The 23353-nt window shown below is 26.8% G+C and overlaps 2 protein-coding genes across 4 annotated transcripts in view; one reads left to right on the top strand and one right to left on the bottom strand.

The window, feature by feature from the left end:
* Positions 1–17775, bottom strand: part of LOC107440265 (motile sperm domain-containing protein 2) — a 28127-nt gene extending 10352 nt beyond the window's left edge. Inside the window, exons 1-7 of one of the 3 annotated variants that reach the window (XM_016053144.3) lie at positions 17598–17775; positions 6694–6840; positions 5259–5345; positions 4566–4720; positions 3831–3891; positions 3442–3480; positions 1495–1619 (exon numbers count right to left, since the gene is read on the bottom strand). In XM_016053144.3, coding sequence (XP_015908630.2) covers positions 1495–1619; positions 3442–3480; positions 3831–3891; positions 4566–4720; positions 5259–5345; positions 6694–6840; positions 17598–17697 — 714 coding nt within the window. In that variant the 5' untranslated portion in view covers positions 17698–17775. The remainder of the gene's footprint in view (positions 1–1494; positions 1620–3441; positions 3481–3830; positions 3892–4565; positions 4721–5258; positions 5346–6693; positions 6841–17597) is intronic. The other 2 variants (XM_016053143.3, XM_043041467.2) reach the window with 2 other exon arrangements.
* Positions 17776–17942: 167 nt separating this feature from the next.
* LOC107440266 (ARL14 effector protein) lies at positions 17943–22634 on the top strand. Its single transcript, XM_016053145.2, has 3 exons — positions 17943–18091; positions 19678–19733; positions 22298–22634. Exons 1-3 carry the CDS (start codon positions 18077–18079, stop codon positions 22539–22541), a joined length of 315 nt encoding a protein of 104 aa, XP_015908631.1. The 5' UTR covers positions 17943–18076; the 3' UTR covers positions 22542–22634.
* Positions 22635–23353: the final 719 nt, after the last annotated feature.

The raw sequence follows: 23353 nt of genomic DNA, 5'->3' as shown, positions 1-23353 counted from the left end.
ATACTTATTTAAATATTCTGGCAAGCTATAATTCATGCAAAAATTCTATTTCAATGGATTATTTCAGGAAGCTTTCTCAATTTTAAAGAATTTTCTAAAATATACAAAAACCAGGAAAATTTTTATTAAACCAGTAGACCAGGAGAAACTAGCAAAACCCAGTATTCTACTGGAAAATCCAGTAGAGTTGGCAGGTACGCATTAATTTACTCACCACAGTTTTCATATCTTAAAGACTGCAGAATAAAAAAAAATTCTGGTACTAAATAACTAAGACAAAATTAACAAATGAATATTTTTATAATAGAATAAAAATCAGGGCTTCAAAGTAAAACTCTTCTACAGAATTTTTTTTACTATTTTTTGAAATGCATTATTCAAAATAAACTCTGTACTTTAAAAAATAAAAGATTAAACCTGCATTATTTAAAATAAAAGATTAAACCTACTTAGTCTATAATAATTATAGGTAAACCTCACCTAATCTGCACTGACAGTTCGCTAAAAAAAAGGTTTGTCCCAATTCAACTCTGTCAACATGCACATGTAAAAAGTATGTCAATTTTCAAAATCTGCCAGGGCTGTCGACAAGCAAACAATTACTGTATATCCCAGTGTATACGTTTCCTAACCCCCAAAAGTTAAATCTTAATAAGGGTCAACATATACATAGAGATATATTCCCTCCTTAGTATGGAAACTATATCAGACATGGGACGATAATTTGAAGCACAAAAGATTATAAATCTCTTCTTGAAGGCAGATACTTTTTTTATCAGACTATTTTACACTACTTTTTTTATCAGACACTATTTTAAATATTAATTTTGCATTCGCTTCTTTAATAGATAAAATATATTTAGGTGATGGGGAAATTTTTGTGTGTACAACAGAAAAGAACATTTTAGAAGCTAATGGCTGATTACATTATTGTGGATTTCATTGACATAATTGTATTGTGCAATTGAATGGTATTGACTACCATATTTAAGAATCAAATGGGGCATGATGCCTAACATGTAGATATTGTCAAAGTCTTTGTAACACTTGCTTAAATGAGTTAGATTGTATTATGACCTGATTTTTGAACCCTTCATAGCTCAAAGAATTTTCAATAATAGTTAATATATGGATGATTAGCTGAAAACATTGTTTGAGACATCATGCCATCAACATTGAATTTTGACTGACATGAGTGGGATTTTATTTTCATGCAAGATTTAAATATTTTATGTTTCTATGAAATTTTCTTTCAATTTTAAATATATTACTAAGCTTAAATACACATTAATTTCTTGCTTCTAATTATATGTGTATTTATTTAAAAATAATTAAAATTTAGTTAACATTAGTTTACTACATCAGGTAAAGTCATGAGGGCGTCAAAGTTTACTGAGATTCAACTGCATTTCCAATTTTTTCATTTTAAAGTATTTTCCGAAAGAAAATTAAAACATACAATAATTAATACTAAACTAACTTAATTATACTCACAGTCCCACCCATATCTACAGGAAGATTCTCAGCTGTTACGAAATTTTGGACGGTGGTTTTGTTCACAAACTTAATCTTTTCTACAAAGTCTTCAGGTAACCAGGCTTTTATGATCTTCCACGCGGCTAAAATTTCAAAAATTAAATACCTTTATTAAATAAAACAAAAAATGCAAATAAATTAGGTACAAAGCTGCCATATACATATTAGATTGTTGCTAAATTTATCAGATAGTTTGCATATTAAGAAACTGAAAGTTGTTAACTATATGATATTTAGCATAAAAATATCAAGTAATAGTGTATCAATCATTATAAAACAAACTTTTAACAGTAAGGGTAAAGATACTAATGTATGTTAATATCTATGCAATTATTTGTGAATTACTATGCAGAATTACTATGAATTACATTATTTATGAAGTACTATTACTCTATATTTACTACTTTCAAAATTTAAAATTAAACTTAAATTAATGCTGTCACATGGTCACTATTATTTGACAGATCAATTAGTAAGACTAAAAAATAAATTAGGTTTAATAATAAAATTGATTAAGAAAGTAATTGATTAAAATAAAATATTTTAGAAGCAATTTTCTAACAAAAAGTTTTAGTTTAACTGCATATAATAATTTGAAAATATTTAAGAAGTTACCTCATGCCTTACTTTAGAAAACTACACTAAAACTAAAGAAAAACCAAGCACAAACTCAATGCACGCTTGGATTTTATCATTGGTGCACAGTTTTACACTGACACGTGAAATATTCCATCACAAGGTCAAAGATTAATTTGAATTCATTACTATTATAAAATATTTAAAAATAGCTTATAAAATACATAATGTTATTGGAAATTATTTAGTCGTAGCATTTTCTGCTGAATACAGAGTGATTTATTATTTATACAATTATTTGGTCAAATATTTATTATTCAGTCAAAATCGCTTTTTGGTAAATAGATAATCAATATGAGAATACATTGGTGAGTAAAAATTTTCCTTTATTTGAGAAAAAAAAAAATAAACATTTGAAATTGTTCATATAAAAGAATGCAAAATATTTATATTTTAAAAGTTAAATTTTATAAAATTAAATTTAACTTCTAAAAACAGATTCTTCTAAAAAATAGCTGCATAACTATGTTCAAAAATATCATATTCAGGTAAATGAACACTTATGCTCTTATCACCAACTTTTTTATGCATTTTATAAAATTAAATGTATTTATCTTCCATTTATTGCACGAAATGTTATCTTTTTATAACATCTTGCAAATAAATTAGATCCCAAAAAGAGAAAAACAATGGGTTATAAGAAAAAAAACACTGTTACGAAAGGGATGAAGACAAATTGTTTTTAAATTTATAATTTTTTATATTCCTAAATATGTAAATTACATCTTGAAAATCTTCTCTTCTTAATCATTAATATTAACAAAGTAAAAAAAAAAAATTAAGCTGTTCTGATTCAACTTATACTTTTAGAAAATTTATTCAAAAAGTATGTCCATCTTATTTCTGATTTCATTAATTAATGCTAATTCAGTAAAATAAGGGAATAAACAAACCAAGAGTAATAATTCTTTACATGTACAGAAACTTATATAAAGTATAAGTTAATTCTTAGCTTACTAGTTGATTCTCAATTTAATACTAATTTGTTTTTGGTACACTATGTTTTTAGCTACAAAGTAAAGATAAGAACAAAATTGCCATCAATTTTTAAGATTGATTTTTACTTCACTTTTATTTTTCAAAAACCTTTAGAAGTTTATTTTACAATACCTAAGAAACTAGTCTTAACAGGCAACTGCATTTTAAAAAAAATTCAGTTTTTAATCTAATAAGAAACACAATATTTTAGTTAAAATAGTTTAAACAGAATATTATAGTCCAAATTTATTTAAGAAAACAGATTTAAAGGAAGAAATTAAAGAAACTTACGGTTCAAGATCCATGGAAATTCATAAATCAATATATGAGCTACGAAATTGAAGAAAACATTTATAATGAGTATTATAGGAAAAATTCTACAATAAACTAAATATTGAATAAGTTTTTAAAAATTATGCCATTTTATTTTTGGTTTGAAGTTCTTTAAGTATTAAAGTATGGAAATATATTTAAACAAATCTTAAAAAAATTTTAAAATTGAATAAACTTGCAATTTAACATAAGGAAATAAAATATAATATTCTAGCACAGTTTAAATAATTTAAAAAACAACCTCAAGCATTGTAACTATTACAATAAAAAAATTGGAAAAAAAGTGAAGTTTTCTATATCAGAATATTTTTTTTATTCACAATGGTTAAAAAAAAATTCTTGCTTACCTAAACTGTCAGGATAGTAAGATCTGAACAAAGTGATTAAGAACTTTATAAGATCCAGATCCTTTAAAGAAAAAAAAATTAGAAAAAAAATTACATTAAGTACAAGCAAACCAACCAAATTATGCGGGGAAAAAAAGACAAATTGTTAAATAAGGTTAATACTCTTATGCATGTTAAAAAATGATAATATATTTTTCTTTTAAATCATATTGTACCCATAAAACTTTCATTTATTGTCAATATTAAACTACAACCACGATAAAACATTTTGGTTATAATCAGGGATGGTTGTAGTGATAATCCAGAGACAAAACTGCATATGTGCACTATGCAACCACAATTTAGACCATAGAGTGGTAGTAATTACTCACTCTCCACACTACACTTTCCAACTGTGCATGGACTTTTTTACTGCCATAATTATTAAAGACTCAAATTGGAAGAGTAAGCATATGAATAAAATTTTATAAACATTGTTCTTAAGTATAATTCAATTAAAAGTATATAAATTACATAAAATATTTAGCCAAAGCAAATTCAAAATTAAATTATAAAAATGAAAAAAAATTTTTACGAAGAGCATTACATTGCTAGTTTAAGTTTATGTTTTTAGTTTACCTCCAAGAAAAAGAAAAAACATGTATTCCAGGATTTAATAAAGTACAAATTAAAGTAAAAGAAATTAAATGCGCATTATATTATAATAGTTTTAGGAGAAAAACACAAATTGCTTACAAGATTACTTAAACCAGCTCCTTCACAGCTCATGATGACAGACATTCTACCTCCTTTTGTTTGTTCCTCCATCAATTCAACCCAATAAATTACAAAACGCCGAAGTTCTTTTGCAAAATCTGGGGCCTTTTTATGAAACCTCACAAGAAGCATGACTGCAAAAAATATTTAACATTACAAAAAAAAAATACTAGAACTATTTCTACAATGCTAATTAAACTTTGCAGAAATTATCACAAGGCAATAATTTTAAATTAAGTTATTTTTACGTGATCATAAATAACAAATACATAATTAGCTTGATCAACATCTGAGTTCCAATAATATAAAACAATTAGAGGTTTAAAAGTTTAACTTCATAATCCCTGATAAAGTAGTAATGTCGAAAATAATTTTAATTGCACAAAAATGTATTCTGACAAAGGATTAAAAGAAAGATCGCCAGTTTGTATTTTAAATTGTATTTAATTTTTTCAGACCTCAAACAGAAAAAAAAAAATTCAGTTTTTATTACTATAAATAACCACAGTGAGCATACTGTTTTTCACTTTTAATTCATTTTGTTAATTCAGAGTCAAAAATATTTTAAAATTAAACACCTATTATAAGTTCTGTACTTAAAAATATTATACACTTATTAACATAACAATATTCAAACAAACAATAAATTTTATGAGAAAAGAATCACATTACTTATTGGATTGTTTTCCTTATCTTTATTGTAAGGAAAAACAGCTTTCGCTTCAAAGAATTCACGAGGTATAGAGGCTGCAGTCACATCTAACAAAGAAAAATATATTAATCACAGAATAACGTTATTCAATTTTTAACACAAATTCATTAAATTTATTAATTCAAAATTACAAATTTTCAACTATAAATTGGCATAGAATACTATAAATTGATATCAACTTTAAAACTTAAAAATAATCTAAGACTTACTTATAAAAGACTTAAATACAGTTCACACTTCATTTTAGAAACTAACTTTCTCAATATAACATAAAAGTATCTTATTTATAAATTCAATACACAACATTAAATTCTGATAAAAAGTAACACCTAAATTATTTAAGAAAATTCACAGTCCATCGCCATTAGGGTGATACATGAAAAAAGAAAACAATCGTTTACAATTCCCCCAATCGGAATATAGAAAATGTTTTATATTTAATTTGTTTACAGAAGGTAGCAGCCAGATACTGTTAATTGTTTCATGGATTAGTTTTTAATTCAGCAGCACAGATGTAGTTAAGAGCATTTGTGAATTGTGATATAGGTTTTAGTATTTCAAAATGTTCAAAGTTTAAAAACTGCTGCATACAGATTTGATTATTAAGTTCGTTACTACAGCAAATCTGAGTTAATCAGCAAGTATGTTCATAGAATCAAAAGTTTGGATATAATAATAATTGGTATTAATTTGTGATTTAAGTTTTAAAAAGAAAAAGGTATGAACATTGGAGATTTAGGAAAAAGTACAAGATGAGCCTGTCACAATTTTGTAGAAACAATATTCCAGAGAATTCATATAAAGCAACATTTTAATAATAACAAACTCAAAAACTAAGACAGTCCCAAGAGGTATTCAGCAATCACTTAAAGCAAAGGACACAAACTCATGGAGAAGAGCCTCTGGGAGGCAATAAAGTAAATATGAATTATCTATGTATTACGAATTAAATATTTAAAGTTATATAAAAAAAAGATTGATTATTAGCATGATACAAGAATGATAAATTATTAGCAAAAGTGCAAGATAAATAAAGATAAATAAAAGAAATAAAAATCAGATAAATAAAAATTTAAGATAAATTAAAGTTAATTACAAAGAAATATAATGTAAAAGATGCATCTGTTAGAATAATTTTTTTTCAATCAAAGAAAAGCAAGTTTTTAGAATCCTGGAATATATATTTACCCTGCACACATTTTATTTTTCATACTTTTAATAAAATAAGGGATACTTGAACAGGATTTTTTTTTTTTACTCTGTAAAAATATTTTTAACAACTTTGAAATCCAATATTCTACATCATGCAATTATTGAGGAAAGTACAAAAAAAAAAACTTACACAGTACATAATAAATGTAAAAATAAATAGATTTCATAAAAAGAAGTAAATACCTTTGACACCAAAACTTTTCCTCCACTTCAAGGCTTCATCAACCATTTCAAGAGCAGCATCAAAGTTTCCTTTTTTATGATTAATATATCTTTTACAGTAAGCATCATCATTTCTGATTTTATCAATGTCACACTGCTCATAGTCATCTGAAAAAGAAACAGCTTCATTTAAATTTAATAAATTAACAGTCTTAATTCAATTCTTAAAATGTATAAAAAAAATTACTAGATACTAAGTTTCCACACAGTTTAATTTAACCTGGGTCCCAAGGACCCAGCTATCATTGAAAAGTTAGAGGGAAAAATGGGATACCAATAATTAAAAATTTGCTATAATGTTTGAAATACTTTAAAAATGTACATCTTAAAGGTACATAATTAAAACCTGTTTTACCTCAATTAAAGGTTAAACATAAAAAGATCAAATTACTAATTCAGTACACTAATATCATTTTACAAGGTTAATTAATACAGCCTTAATTGAACTCAAAATTCTCTTATAATAAGTAATTTAATAGGGAAGTTTCACAAAAATATTTTAAAACCAACCACAAAAAATAAGATCAATTTTTCGAATTGTAACATTATATATAACCAATTTATTTTAACATTTCAACAAAATACAACAGGAAAAACCAGACTATAATAAAAAAAATGTCAGAAGGGGAACTCCAGATTTTCCAAAAGATGACAACTGCATTGTGTTTTTTGTTCCTTTTCCCTCAAGTCCTCTTTTTTAACTATTGCATTAATTTTTATAGATAATTCCTTTCAATCATCCTTCATACCAAAACAAAATATATTAAGAAAAACCAAAATATTAAGGGAAAAAAATTAAATAAAAACGCTTTTAAGAGCCAAACATGTTAGATAGAGCCAACCATAAGTTACAGAATGCGACACAAAGAAGACTTCTGCATAAACATTTCTTTGTCAAAATTCTTGCTCCACAATATAAGGGGAGTGGATATGCAATCACAATCTAGAAAATAAGGTGATAATTGTTTAGTCAAGAGAGAGAGAGAACGAATGCTTAGGTCCCCTAATGTTAATTTCACTTTTTGCATTTACGGGTACCTCAAAAACTTATTTTATGATTAAAAAAAGTTCTTAACTTATTTATGAAATAACTAATAGCTCCCAAAAATAGCTACATAGTAAAATAGTTTAATTATTAAAATTTCGTTGTTTTATTTAATAATACTCGGAAAAAATTTGCATTGTGAGGCATTTTTTTTAATATAAATTTCAAATGATAAAATACAAAATTTAAACGTAATCGGTTAAAAAGTTTGGCACTAATAAAAATTTTTTTTAAAAAAAGGCACATTTTTAAATATTACTTTTCCAAAACGATCCGACCGATTTCGTTCAAATTTTGAAACTTAAAATTTCCAAAAAATTTTTTTGCCTGACAATTCAAGTTTCTTTTAGCTATTAAATAAAATATAATTTTTTTCTATGACTGTCTTTAGGCTAACTAGTTTTATAAATAAGTGCAAGAGTATGAGTTGTGCAATAAGTTTTAAAGATGACCAAAAATGCAAAAAAGTAAAGATGCAACCAATTTCGCATTGCAGCTATTCCACCCCCTCCCCTCTATTACAGATGGCCACAGATCAAATCCGTTGAAAAAAAGATGTGCTGAGAACGTACGCTTGTGTGTTTGATTCAATATTTTAATTGTTAGCACTAATTAAATAGCATATTTGAGAATTGAGTCAACCTTTTGAACCATTAAAACTTTAATAGTACGTGAAAATCCGATCATTAGAAATAAAGTTATTCCAGACGATTTTTTTTTTCACATTGTAAATCTCTAACTTATTTTTTTGCACTGATAGTTCAAATGATTTAACGATTCTATTTATTCTAGTGTAGATTGAAGATGATTGTATACGATAATATAATTTTTTTTTAAAATTGGCCCAAATTAAAACACCATGTGAAAAGCTTTCTTTTTTTTCTTCAATAGGAATTTTAAAAAAACCTACAATTATGCCCTTCAAATTATATCTTGTTTTTTATATTATAATTTCCTTCGGGCGCACTTTTGTTTATTTAATAAAATACTTTAGCAAAACAATTTAATATTACCACAGCTTTCAAAACGCTGCCAAACTTCATTTTCTTTCAATATTATAAAGAAGGGTTAATTGAGAAAAATTTTTCAAGTAAAATGAAATTATTCATTTCAACTTCCTTTCGTATCATTAACTACTCTTAATTTCACCACATTTCGACATTTGGAAATTAACTATAACATTGTTTTAAAAATGTTGGCTATGGTTGATCATGAAAAATAAGAATGCAGCGACCTTTACGTGAAGAAAACAAATATTTTTAGTGGATAGTTTTAGATTTAGTTCGCAAGTCTCATGAAACGCATCCCCCACCCCTTATTTTGGCCCTCTACGCGTTTTTGTGCGTTAGCAATAGCAAGAGCCCTGTTATTAAACTAAATGATGAATAAAGAATAATTTGTTTGTAAAAATTCAAAGATAACTTATTTTAAATTAATCAGCATAATTTGAGCATTTTGTTCGAATACCGAATATTAGGGCCAAAAAAGTCGATCGAATATTAAGCATAATATAATATATATTGCTGAATAGCAATATTTCGTTTAAAAATTTAATAAATATTTTTATATCCATTAATAAGTTGTCATGATAAAAAAATATAGGGTAAAAGGAAAAATTGTTATCAATTAGAAATGTTTAAGATAAAAAAAAAAGTAATAAAAAACTAACAGCTATTTAAAAGGGGGGAAAATGTAAACGTGAAAAAAAGAAATAGAAAGAAAATCCTCTTAAGCCTTAGAAATAAAGATAAAAAGAAAAAAAAGTACCATCTCTCGGAGAAAAAAATTAATATAACGTTAAAAGATAGTATATTGAAAACACTTTTACTGTAAAGCCAAAAAAATGCCTTGCCAAAAAATAACTTGCCAAACATTCGGCCAACCGAATATTAGGCTAAAAGGCCGAATACCGATTATTCGTTTCATACATATATTATTTCCTACAAAATTATTTGATCAGTTGTGTTAAAGATTTTAAACTTCACATCAGCTGTGTAACAACCAAACGAGGAAAAAACTGTTTAAAGGTTAGAAATAGTTCCAGAATTGTAAAAATTTTAAATAACATGTAAAACCCATCCACGTCTATCAATATGAATTCCCTAAATTCCTTCTATTTAATACCACTAATTTATACATAATGAAGAAAGTTGAAAATCGTACAAACGTATATTGTTTTGACTCTCAAAAATGTGTAGATTTAATTTAAAGAGAAAAAAACCAAAAGTTTGTTATGTACTGAAATTAAATTGATTGAATGTTATGTGTCAGTGAACCAAGAGCTGGCTGCGACTATGTTGCGCTAAACACGATATTTAATAAAAAAATTAAACGATGCTAAAAACAGAATCCGACAAAACCAAAAGGGACGGAGGAACAATTAAAAGAAAAGGAAAAAGATCCCATAGGTTTCCTGGGAGTCTTTGAAACAGTCTTCACCTAAAAATAAAACGTCTTTAAAATATTTTATTTCTTAACTAGGCATTAACATGTCTAGGCATTAACAATTTTAAAGCATTAAAATAAAAAAAGTGGTTTTCTGAAAGGCGTTTTAATTAAAAATTTTCCATGAATTTTTTTAGTGCGAAAAACCTGATTATGAATAATTAAATGATAAATGTTTAAATTAGGCACCATTAATTTTATAAAAATATTAAAATTTATAAATGATGAAACACATGAACTTTTGTGACGGAGAATTTTTGAACTCATCAGCGATTACCGCTAAACGCTGGGCTCGATGGTACCATTTCTGTTTTTCATAACCATTCAAAAACTTAAATTGTTAATTTTTAAGCTTTCTTCCTTATAACTTTAGATTTATTTAGACTTATGCTTAAACGCAGACGACTTCTTTTTTCTGTATTGGTTATCACAACCTTTAAACTTAAACTAACCCACGGCTGCGCAACTGATCACTGATAAAGTAAGAAATAAACAATTTATGCTAATCATATAAGGTCAATTGTTAGGGTTATTCAATTATTCGGACAATTAATAAAGTATGTTTCATTCGAACAAATAAATATAAGATTCTGGACGATAACACTGTTTAAATAGCCAATAGACAAAAAGAGATTTCAAGGACAGAATAGAACAAATAAATTTCCTCATTCAGCATGTTGAAAACAATCTAGTTCAGGTAAGTCTGCGAAATTATTCTGTCAAAGGACTTTCAAAAGAAAAAGAACTAAGTAAACTGTATAAGGTTCGTCCACAGTATTTCAAGGCCATTTTTCAGTGAATGTGTTACAATATTAATAAAAAAATGATATAAAAACGAATATGAATTGGAATTTTTATTAACTCGCATGATGTATTTAAACAATCAAAGGTCGAAATACTACAATTTATATCTAATAAATCAAAGGAGGAAAAGCGTTGCATGCTGCAATAAAATTAACATATTGAAAAGAAATTCGTGCTAAGAGAATTTTAATAAACATCTAATCTGACAAAAAGAAATAAAAACCTCTTAAACTCAAGAGAGTTAGAAAATAAAAACTAATTTCTTAAAAAAAATAGATTAGTTTGATTTTCTAAAAACTAAATTCTGTTTCGTTTAATGAAATTTAAATATAGATATTACACTTAGCAATGTAATATTAGCATCATTCAACTTAAAACTGATCAACAACAACAACAAAAAAAAATTACAATAAACAAAAATATATTTTAAAAAATTAGTTATCGAGTGTCTAATAACGAGATTTTAGAACCGTAGGGAAAAATCGAAAATACCCAAACTCATTCACATTAGTAATGATAATAAAAAAATTAAATTTTCTTTTCTTTTTTAGCAACGTTTGTTATTGAAGAACTTGTGAGCGAAAAAGAATGTTTCAAACCATTTGAAATTCCAACAATAACTTAAAGTATATCAGATTTTGTACAACTTAAAGAAATAAAATTACCTTTTAAGAGATTGATACAAAAGTTTTTAATTAAAAGTGTTAAATGGAACCTGATCTGAATGCCAAATGAATTTGGTTGCTTTCATAAATAATTTTTCAACTAATTTCAAAATACTTTCGAATTGCTAATGTTTATAAATAAAAACTATTTTCTTTAAATAAAAACGATTTAGATAAATAAAAATGTTTTATAGTTCCTTCACAAGTTAACCGAGAATTTGACTGATTTCCTTGTAAATATTTCTATTTAATTCAATTATCAAATTTAAAACTATTTTTTTAAAAGTACGTCAAGTATGATGTTGAGTGAAGACCAAAAATTTTGAAAACGGGAAGATGGAACAGAAAATTATCCTAATTCAGAAAACAATTTGTAAGGACTTATTATGGAAAGAAAAAATTTTCATAAGAAAATGAAACTTAAATTTTTCATAATCTGAATTTTACCTGTGAGCAATTTTTCAAAGAATACTAAATATTTATTCCCCTGATCTTTTATGAGGCCCTTGTTTGTCCGGACCGAAAACTAATACAGACATCCCTGCAATATTAGATAACGTTAAAGCATGATACATTATATTTTCTCCTTTTTACTTTTAATTTCCTTTTTCGTCAAGACAACTTTTTTACCAATAGAGTTCGGTTTGAATTTTTTAAAATATAATTACGTGGCATGGCGGAACAGATGCTAGAAAAAAAAAGTAAAAATTAATACAAACTCGGAGCACGCCAGAAGAAAAACGTGCATTTTTTCTGCAACGCAACAAACACATAAACTAGGAGATTATCTATTTTGTTGACTATTTCCTTGTAATCTGGATCACACAAAAATTGAATAAAAGCTATGATAAGAAAACTGTCATTTCAAATTTCGAACGAGATAGCACAATTCCATGAAAGTAAATAAATATAGCTATTGACGCATCACATACGCTATAGAATTGAATAATATACGTGAACAATTTAAACATAACATTATCTTGTCTTTTAGGGGTCCCACATATACACAATTTTGAGCAGAACTGCAATTGATCTACTACACCCTCGAAAACCAGAGTTAAGAATTATTAACAGGTGAAAAAAATGTGCTGAATAGTTTTAAAACAATTTTAAAGAAAATAGTTTAGCTGTCCTGATCAGAAAAAAATATTTTGGCAGTTTTGACATTAAATTTAGCAATAAAAAAAAGGACCAAACAAAATTTTCAATAGTTTAAATTAAAGCTTTTTAACTTCAATTTAAAATTTTATATTAATTTAATTATTATACAGTCGAACCTCGCAAACTCGAACCTCGATTTCTCGAACCAAATTTCCTATACACTCAATGTTAAAAAAAACTTGATTTTACGAAATTTTTCTTTAAATCCTCACTAACTCGAATTTTTTTCTATAAATAATGTAGATTTTTTTCTAAAATTAAAAAAATATTCAAAAAAAAATTAAGAATGGCTGACAAGGCATGGATAGATGTGTCTTCCTCTACGATAATGAATGGCTTTAAGAAGTCTGGATTCATTAAAGATCACGAAAGTAGTCAAACAATCAATATCCTTAATTCCGCTGAAAACTGCACCGAAAATGATTGGAACAGATTGATGAAGCTTGATGACATGGAATTTCATGACTTTGTAAACGTAGATGCAGTAACAGTGTGTGGTCAGTGGGGTGACAATGATATTATCGCTCAAACGAAAGCTTCTTGTGAACCATCAGAAGAAAAGGATGAGGAAATCGAAGATTTACCGCCCAATGTTACTAATAAACAAGCACTTTCTGCAGTGGACACTGTAAGGAGATTTATTGAGAGGCAGCCGAATATGTCAGACGAGACATTTAAAGCTATAGTCCACTTAGAAAGTGTTACAGACAAACTTTCTTACACATCTCTAAAGCAAACAATTGAATATTTTTTTAAAAAGGAAAGAGTAAAAAGTGTTTTAGAATAAATATGGAATAGTAAATAAGTTATGTAAAGAGCATTTTTCTTGATTCTACCAACTGATAAAATGCGATTTTCGATATCTCGAATTTTTTTTCTCTTCTCCCTTCAAGTTCGAGATATCGAGATTTGACTGTAATTAGTAAAACTAATAATACTAACTAATAATAAACAGATTTAACTTAAAGTTAAGAGAATTGAATTATTAAATTTATACACTTAAATTAGAGCATTCTAAATTTAATTTATATAATGAAAAGTATTAATATTTCGAGAAGAAAAGATTCAGATTTATGCTTAACTATACCAACAAGAGAATATGAGGTTTGAGGTAAGTTTTCGGTCCAATTTATAAAACAAACAAAACAAAAAATACAGGTATTTTTATACATTACAAAATTAAAATTTGCATGGAATAATGACTTTAAGCACAAGATTTGAGCAGATATCATAACATTTCATATAACGATCTTCATATAACAGGTGGTGTTTAGTTTACCAATGTTTTCTTGAATTAAAATTCTGCACAACAGTAAAATATGTCATGCTTAAACAGTCAGTTCAGCTTGAGTACTAAGACAGATAGAATACAAGACATGACTTCCAAAAACTACATATGAATAATTTTTTAAGGTTACTATAATTTTGAATGATTTTGTTAAACATAAATTAGAGCTACCTAACACTGGATACCCAGTAATGTTCTTGTGACTTAAAACCAGTTCCAAGTACTGGAATCTGGGTAGTGAAATTCCTTTGCTAGTCCGGGTAAATAAATTCTGGCCAGGTATCTGGTGCACCTCTAAAAATTACATCAATAAAGGCAGAGTCCTTCCCTAAGAAATAAAAAGGGCACAGTGCTTCCTCCGAGAAAAGGACACTTAAGAGTTCAGAAAAACCACTGTTAAACTTTATCAAAATATGTAATATTACTGATTTGACTTGAAATTAACTGAATTTCACCCTTAACAATTTTCAAATTACCCTCTCCTACTATTTTATGTGTACATTTCAAAAAGTACTTCTCATTCATTATCAAAATTCCAATCTGTGTATAACTTTCCCTCAAAAATCAAACTAAAAAAAAAAAATGATTAACTGATAAACAGCTTGATTAACTGATTAACAACTTTTTTTAGATCTTTAACTGAAAATTATGAGAACATGAACATTTATTTAAAGGTACATTTTTTAATAAAAAGTATTTTTAAAAAAATACTTTTATAAAATAGTAAAATTTAAAATTAAAATTTTTTTTAATATACTCCTCCCCCTCCATAAAAAAAGAAATAAAAATTTAATCAGAAGTAAATTATTAAATTAACTGAATTTACCAGTGCAATTATCTAATTGCACACTCGTAAAGTAAGAAAATGAAATTAATTTCTGGAAAATTAATAATTTATAAAAATTAAATAAACTATGTGAATTAATTTTTTTTAAATGGAAGATGGAATAAACTAAAAATAATAAGTATACATAATTTATAAAGATTTAAGAGTACATATTTATATTTAAGATAGAAAATTAGACATTCATTAAATAATATAACACTTCGTTAAAAAATAAAACACTAGTAATAGGTTACAGATATTATATTTTATGTAAAAGTAAAATAAGTTATTTTTGTAAAAGAGTAAATATGAAGAGAAACTTAATTATTTTTTTGTATTATATCACATTTTATGTTCTTAAATTAAAGCTAATATTTGTTGCTAAACAATTGTACTGATCATTTTTAGTTTATAGGTAACCATGTTGTTAAATACGATGATTTCGGGGTTTTATATCATTACAAACGCCTTTAACATAATATATTTAATAACAAAAACATGGAAGATGTTCATGATACAGAGGCATGGAGGAAAACTAATTACAATTAATGATTTCACATTAGTGAGCAGAGCGCCATCTGTTGAGTTTTAGAAATTATTATTAACATTGAGAAATATTAACACCACATGTCTTGAAAAAAACAACTTTTCCAAAAGGTATTCAAACCCTGGGTAACAAACTGGTCTAGTAGCACAATATCTTTGAAATATGTTATTTTAATTATTGGAAAAAAAAGAATACCCTTAGAGTTTCATAACTTGAATCACTGGGGTAAAATATCATGCAAATTTTAACTTTATAATAAAACAAAAAAAAAATCTTACTAAAATGAAGGAATGCAATTAAAAATTACAAGTTAAATAATGAACAATAATTAAATAAATTGGCCCTTTCAAAAGCTTATCAAAATCGAGCTATTAAATACAAATCTAAATTAGTTTATACAATTAAATACAAATCTAACTAAATTCAAACTAATAATATGTACCAACTTTAACAAAAGTGCAACATTAATGGTATAAATGCTAAATTAAATAGGTACCTATTGATTTTAAGCTGTTTCTAATCACAAGTAAAGCACAAATGTTGAGTGTGGAGAACGATCAGAAGTAATTTTCAAAAATAGATGAGTTAGTAGAAACGAATTAAAACTTAATGACCTTTTTTTAAAATAAAAAAAGTAAAGATGACACACAACTCCTTATGATAAAAGTATTGTTATAAATTAGATTGATAAAGTAACATAATTTTTTTAATTGCAAAATAAATTTAAGTTCAATGAATTTAAAAAATAAATAAATTAGTAGATGGATAAAGCCAGCAAGTTTTAAATTGGAGACAGAAAAGAAACGTTTCCTAATTTTCGAAAACCTTCGATAAAAAAATTTATAGTATTTACAAAATTCCAAACTAATTTTTAGGTGCTTATCAATTACAGTTTTCCTTCAATGATTTTCATGAATCTGACACTTGATAAGAGCTAAGATAAACAAGGTTATACTCGCTGATAATTAAAGTTTGATCTTTACAGCTTTGTTGATCATAAATAAAGAAGTAGAATGCTCCTCTTTTAGGAAGATTACCTTCAAGTTGAACTATGAGTTGTGCTAGTATTGCTGCTGAAAAGGATGTATTTTCATATTTACACCTGTTATTAGTCCAAAACAGCATGTTTTTTAAGTTGTTCTACTGTTGCAGCCCATGAGCGATGTAGTCTAATATAATGATGACTAAATTTGTCCAAATCTGAATTTTATTTTGTAATTTTAACCAAGTACTGTCATTTTTTTTTCTCTATAAATGTTATTCTTTTACAATGGAACTGTCCTGTATCAATACACACAACCTAAGACAAACCTATTTGTGAAATTGTAAAAGCTTGTTTAACAAAGTACCATAAAATGATAAATTTTTTATTTTCACCAAAATAAAACATAATACATACGTTCGAACTCCATTTCAATTGCTGTAGTTGCAGAAATCTTTCTTAGTGGTAGCAAATGTAATATTTTATTATTTTAATAATAAAGATTTACTAGAAAATTGTCCACTCTATCACTATTTATAAAAAGTTTAAACGGACATATTAAAGGTCAAATCAAATGGTTCTGAACTTATGTTCTCATAAAAGTTTGGTAAATGTTATTGTTTTCGAAACTCCGGTTTTCGTTCCACCGGAATTTTTTTTTATAAACCTCAAACGTTGGAGTATATATTAATATATTGAATTTTGCTGCACTAGTACATAAAAATCTTGGCTGTTCGGTTTAAAAAATTTTAAAGAAATTGGGACGATGAAAATACATACCATTTGTAAATAAAAATTTTAAATTGTAGTTAGAATAGTTATGAAACAAGGATATTAATAATTAGAAGCTATGACGATATGTCAGAAAACATCGTAAATTTTAGAACTCAAAGGTTAAGAAAAGAAAAATGGCTTGAAATAAGCTTGCATAATTTTAAACTAAGAAGTTCGTAGCAAAATATAGCCGAAATTTTAACTAATAGTTAAATTTTAAAGGAAAAAAAGTTACAAAAATAACCCAAGTACAGTACAAAAACTTAAGCATACATTTCAACGCAATTAAAGTTTTAACCAGGCAAAAGTATAATAAACTTCTACGTACCGTAATTTCCTTTAGAATTTAAATTTTCCAGAAACGTACTCCTTAGTAATAAATGTGGTTCGTTATCATTTGAAGCTGGTGTTTCCACAGGTACCACCATTCTGAAGCAGACGACAATGACTTCCTCTAAAGACCGTAGAAAGTGAAAGCAAGAAAACGTGATCTGTATTAAAATGTTAATATGGCAACGCAAAACTGACGTCAAAATCATGAGTTCATTTCCGCGGTGGCATAATGAACTGGGATCAGAGATTTAATTCGGTTGTTTACTTTGTCGTTAAATTAAATTTATTTTTATTCGCAAGTGGCAATTCTAGATAAGCTATTGGTAGTACAGAAGTAGGTAGACAAAATCATTTAATGACAAAACAAATGTATAAAAGCTTGGTATGATTAACATAGCAATCATTTAGATTACTGTTTTAAAACTATTTGCATTGTTTTTTCCCCCAACAAAATCGATAGATTGTATAAAAGCTATGTCTGAAAATAAGGTAAAGTTAGATTAAAATCCATAGCTGAACCAATCAATGTATTTAAGTTGAAAACCAAAACACAAAAATTAATTTTATACTGAAATTTTCACACTTAAAATAACCTTCCTCTTATATAAAATTTTTAAATTTAGTAAAATTTTTTGTTATTAGTAGGTTACTACTATAACAATAAATTTCACTATGTTGTCTATATTTTACTATAAGTCTATATTGTGAAAGTTATTCCACAATTCTGAGAAATTTTAGGAGTTTTAGCTTTGGAGTTTTATTTCTATTGTTTATTTTAATATTGTAAGTTATAAATAGGCTTAGAATTGTGGTACTTCATAACTCTTTTATATGAATTTTATGTAATTTAATTTCAGGTTGTATCTACATTCCTGCTTATCTAAAAGAGAAGAAAAATACATAAAAAAATAAAATATATTATAATTTATACTTATATTTCCGTTACAATAACATAATGAATTTTTTTCTTTTAAAATATGGCAACTAAAAAGAAAAAACTTCAACTTGTGATTTTAGTTTTGTAACATATTTTAAGTAATACTTTCAACCATTATTGTCAACCATTTCCTAAAAAAATACAGGGGAGATTTCTGCATCCTGATCAGTGACAGAATAATCACCAAGTCTTGGATACTTCCGAGCAGAGGCCAGCGAGAAACTGAAGAGAAAAAAAAAATCACAGAAAGGGACCAACTCAAAACCACCCCGGACAAACATCTACATGTTTTTTTTTTTTTTAAAAAATTGCAAGTTTAGAATTTATTTGGCACCTTGGTGATTGTCATTAGCTCAACAGATTAAGATACGTAAATATCCCCAAAATGCACAAGCTTTTAATATCTAATCTTTTATTTAAAATCCCTTTAATTAATATTTCCTTTTAAAATTTTTGTTTTCTGTGCTTCGTTCTTGTTTTCTTTTTGTTATCATGCTATATTATAGGTTTTATATGCTTGCAGCTCATGCTCTGTTAATAAAACTTAATTTTTCTTTGGAATTTACTTGGTATTTTTCTTACAATCTTTTCTACAATTTCTTTTTTTAATAAACTGTTAAGTAATATTAGGATACATTTGTTTTTTAAATTAATTTTTTTTATCATTTTTATGTCTATCACTCGCACATGTGTCATGTTTCTCGTGTGTACTCTCCAATTATTTCGATTATTACTGAGCGATTTCAACATAAAATTGGGTTTAATTTCTGTACTATATAATTTTTTCTATTATACTATTAATTTTTAAAGACGCTGTTTACTTTCTGTAACTGTCAAAAGTTTTTTAATATTGTTTTAATTTATTTTTGTTTATAACATTAGACAAATTCCAGCTTGTTTGGATCTCTAAATTTATGTTCCAATTATAAATTTCCATGTAAAAGTTTTTCTATTATAATAATTTTAAAAGACATTGTCTATCTGCTGATGTCATTGTCCATGTCATCAGCGCTTAATCTACACTTAAATTTAGTGTCAGAAAATTAATCAATCGCTTCATATGGTTATAGAATATTATTTGAGTTGCAGTAATTACTATACATTACTTATAATTTAATGTTTTTGCTTCATTTTTTAGAGAGCAAGCAAAACTAGATCAACAGAAAGTCGAAATGCTGGAAGTTCCGATAATTCGTAAGTATAATTTCAGATACTTAGTTCTTGAAATTTATTTATATGTTTATTATTTTTATAAAATAAATGTTACTCTTGAATAAACTTTAAATTCCCCTTTTTATCATCTAGGTTCACATGTTCAAGCTAATATTTTGATAATTTTTTTTATTGTTAAAATTTCTAGCAGCAACACTTGATATATATCATTCGCTGGAGTGTAAAATCACTCCGCACAAACCCATAAGTAATAACAACAAATAAAAAAAATTAAAACATTCGAAATACAAAAACAATTAGAACAAAAAAACAAAAACAACATTAAATAGAATATTAACAATACAAATATAAACATAAACAGAAAATCAGTCAGTTAGCAGTGTCTGCAACTGTTCCCTAGCATTCCAGTATCTGCCATAGATAAGTAATTGTAACCCCTGTGGCAGAATTTTTTCGAGCAATCTGCGACAAAACTCAATATTACTAGTATCTTTCTGCTAGATACTTTTAATAATAACAAACATATATGTTACAAATTTAAAATAACAAAAGCACTGTAAAACTATATAATTTTTTTAATAAAACATACAATTTTTTTTTTCTTCTAATATTATTGGTGATATTCTCGCATTTCGTGGGGGAGCTGACTCACAAATTATTTCCTTCTTTGCATTTTGTAAATAATTATCACAATAAAATATATAATTAAAAATCATGAAATCCGTTGTAGAAAAAGATTGACGACAAAATCACACGAATCTGGCTCCTCAGATGTGTGTTTCGCTATGAGATTACGTTGTTGTAATGAATAATATCGAATTAAAAATATCGGATTTAAAAACTATGGAGAAATCAATAGCAGTAACTGCAAAAATTCGATAAAATTATTGCCTTAAAAAGTAAATACTCAAATCATGACTCGAATTTTCTATATTGTTTGAAATATATCGGAATAGTTAAAATCTACATGAAAATCAATATCAATAATTGCCGAAAATACAATCGAAATATTACATCGATTTACTATACTATCGTCGTAAATTGAGAACGTCAAAAAGTGATTATCTAAATGCATGATGCAAATATTAGTAAATTTCTGTAGAAAAACTTTTCAAAAGAAAAATCATTCTGCAAGAACTCTGTAACGTTCTGCGACAATGCCGCCGTATCACTGTGATTCTGCCTCGGAGATTGTAACTATTCACATTTAACTTGTTAATTTAGTTATAGATGCTTGCCAAACCTGCTAAAATCTGTACAAGTTATTGCTCTATCACAAAAATTTCTGAATCAGGAGAAGGTGGTAATGAAGTCAGGTTGATTACACTTACTTTCTGCTTCAGACCCTGCTGTAGTAGAGAATAAAGAGAAAGAAAAGTTTGGCTGGAGAAATATTGCAATATTTAAGAAATTGTGTCTTTTTTTTCTTCTTTTTATTTAATGGTAGCGATGGCGATGAAATTCATTCAGAATTCAAAATTAAATTTTGCACAGTTTGATATCTTTAAAAAAATTAATTTGGTGGTCACTTTCTTTCTAATGAGGAGATTAAGTACTAAATCCACATGAAGTTGGTTGGTTTAAAGAGTTATTGATGCCTGTGCAAGTTTAATTTGTTCAATTGAAAAAGGATTCCTAAACTAAAGATAGAGACTAATATAAAAGCAAAACCAGTCATATAATTTGGGTTCTTAATGTGAGAGCATTATCTAAGAGTGAAAAAAAAGGGCTAACAAGGGCATTGTTTCCATTTGTGTTGACTTTTATTTTTGAGTTTGACTTTTAAACACCGCTGCAAAAAAAATAGGTTGAATATTGTTAGTGTCCTGTGTCTTTCTTTTTTTTTAATTGCTGTGCCTTTTTCACACCTACTCTTTTTATACTAGAATTATTGGAGTAAAAACAATCCTATTGAACAAAAAATAGCTTATAGGCTTGCAACATAAAATTTTAATTCTAATAATTAAAGTATCTTCCCTACCCAGCTCAACAATTGCACATAACCTACCTGATATCCTCATGGCTTGTGTTAATATTATTTCTCCATACTAATTATAATTTCTATAACTCAATAGATGGCGCTCTGCGCAGCAATGTAAAATCAGTTAGTTTCTAATCAGTTTCCTCCATAACACTGTAACATCATCATCATCCTTCTTGTTATGAAATATATTTTATGTTAAAAGGCGTTTGTAATGATTGAAACCCCGAGATCTGAGAGATCATATCACCGTATTTAATAGCTTGGGGAACACTTTCATACTTATTCTGACTTGTACACATATTTTGCACGTGCCAACATTTACTGAAATGTTTTGTAAGTGCACACAGTTTCACCTTTAAAAAGTGATTGTGGACAATTTTATTGATATTTACTCCCCCCCCACCATATTTTACGAGTTAAAACTTTTGGACACCAATGTATGTAATATCCTATATAAATTAAATTTCTGCAATGTGCATTAGCATAGTTTGCCTGATACATAAATACTTTATTTTTGTATTTGAAAATTGTATTTGTTTTTATACACATTATTTTTTCTAGTATTTGAATATTTCAATTAAAAAATGGTCAATTTTTTTAGGTCTAAGAAACCAGAAAATTCTAAACACAATGCGAAGTATGATGAAAATGGGATACATTTAGAATCCAAAGCTGATTTATGTGATTGCTTAGACAGAACTTGTGACGGATGTTGGTTCAAATGCCCAAAGTGCTCATCTACAAAATGTGGACATGAGTGCAGAAACAACCGATCTTGGGAATATTTAAGTTACGAAATTGAAGGAACTGATATCACAGTCAAAAATCCTTTTTTAAAAGATTGATTTTTTTTATGAACTGTTATGTTTGTTATTTAATTACAGGAATCAATAATTTACTGTATATTGTGGTTTTAATAAAATGTAAATATCCCAAAATTGGTATCTTTTAATAATAACTACACAACATCTACAAAAATCTTGCAAGAAATATCGATGCTATTTGCATAAAAATACCTTAATGAGTCTTTAAATACTTGTTTTATATTTTTTAGTATGGAAAATTAGGTAATGGTTAACATAATTTTTTTGCCTCCGAAAATAGCACTCCTTCAAAAATGTTTTCCTCTGCTGATCTAAATATAGATAGGAATAGATTTTTTAAATTCTTCTGTTATGTTTCATTAATAAAAGGAATTACTTAAAATTATCTTTTAATAATCTTGTTTTTTCAAATTTCAAAGGAGCAATAAAATTTTCCGAACATGATTGATGTGTTGCTACAGGAAGTGAGTGTTTTACGTAAAGGGTTTTATGCCTAATTATCTCTTATGAAAATACACAAGTGGGCGACCTTTGTGCTAAAATACGAACTAAGGTAGACAACGTTAAAGAGCACAAAAATATTATTAAAAGCAGACAGCTGTTTCAGATGCTCAAAGGGCAACCTTCATCAGTGCAACAGAAAACAATATTGGAAATGATGAAAATCTCAGTATTCGGCGCGAAGCGCCGCTAACTGATTCGTCTAAATTTGTGAGTCCTAATTTGCATAGGCATAAATTTCAAAGTGAAATATATGAAAAGTTCGCCACAGCCTGGCGCTGTGGAAGTCATGTGAGTGGTAGTCTTGTGGGCTCTAATTCTTGGTCTCAGGG

Source organism: Parasteatoda tepidariorum, chromosome 3 (assembly GCF_043381705.1).
Source record: "Parasteatoda tepidariorum isolate YZ-2023 chromosome 3, CAS_Ptep_4.0, whole genome shotgun sequence".
NCBI classification, from domain to species: Eukaryota; Metazoa; Arthropoda; class Arachnida; order Araneae; family Theridiidae; genus Parasteatoda; species Parasteatoda tepidariorum.
The sequence above is the reverse complement of the archived record's forward strand: the minus strand, read 5'-3'. Positions and strand labels throughout refer to the sequence as shown.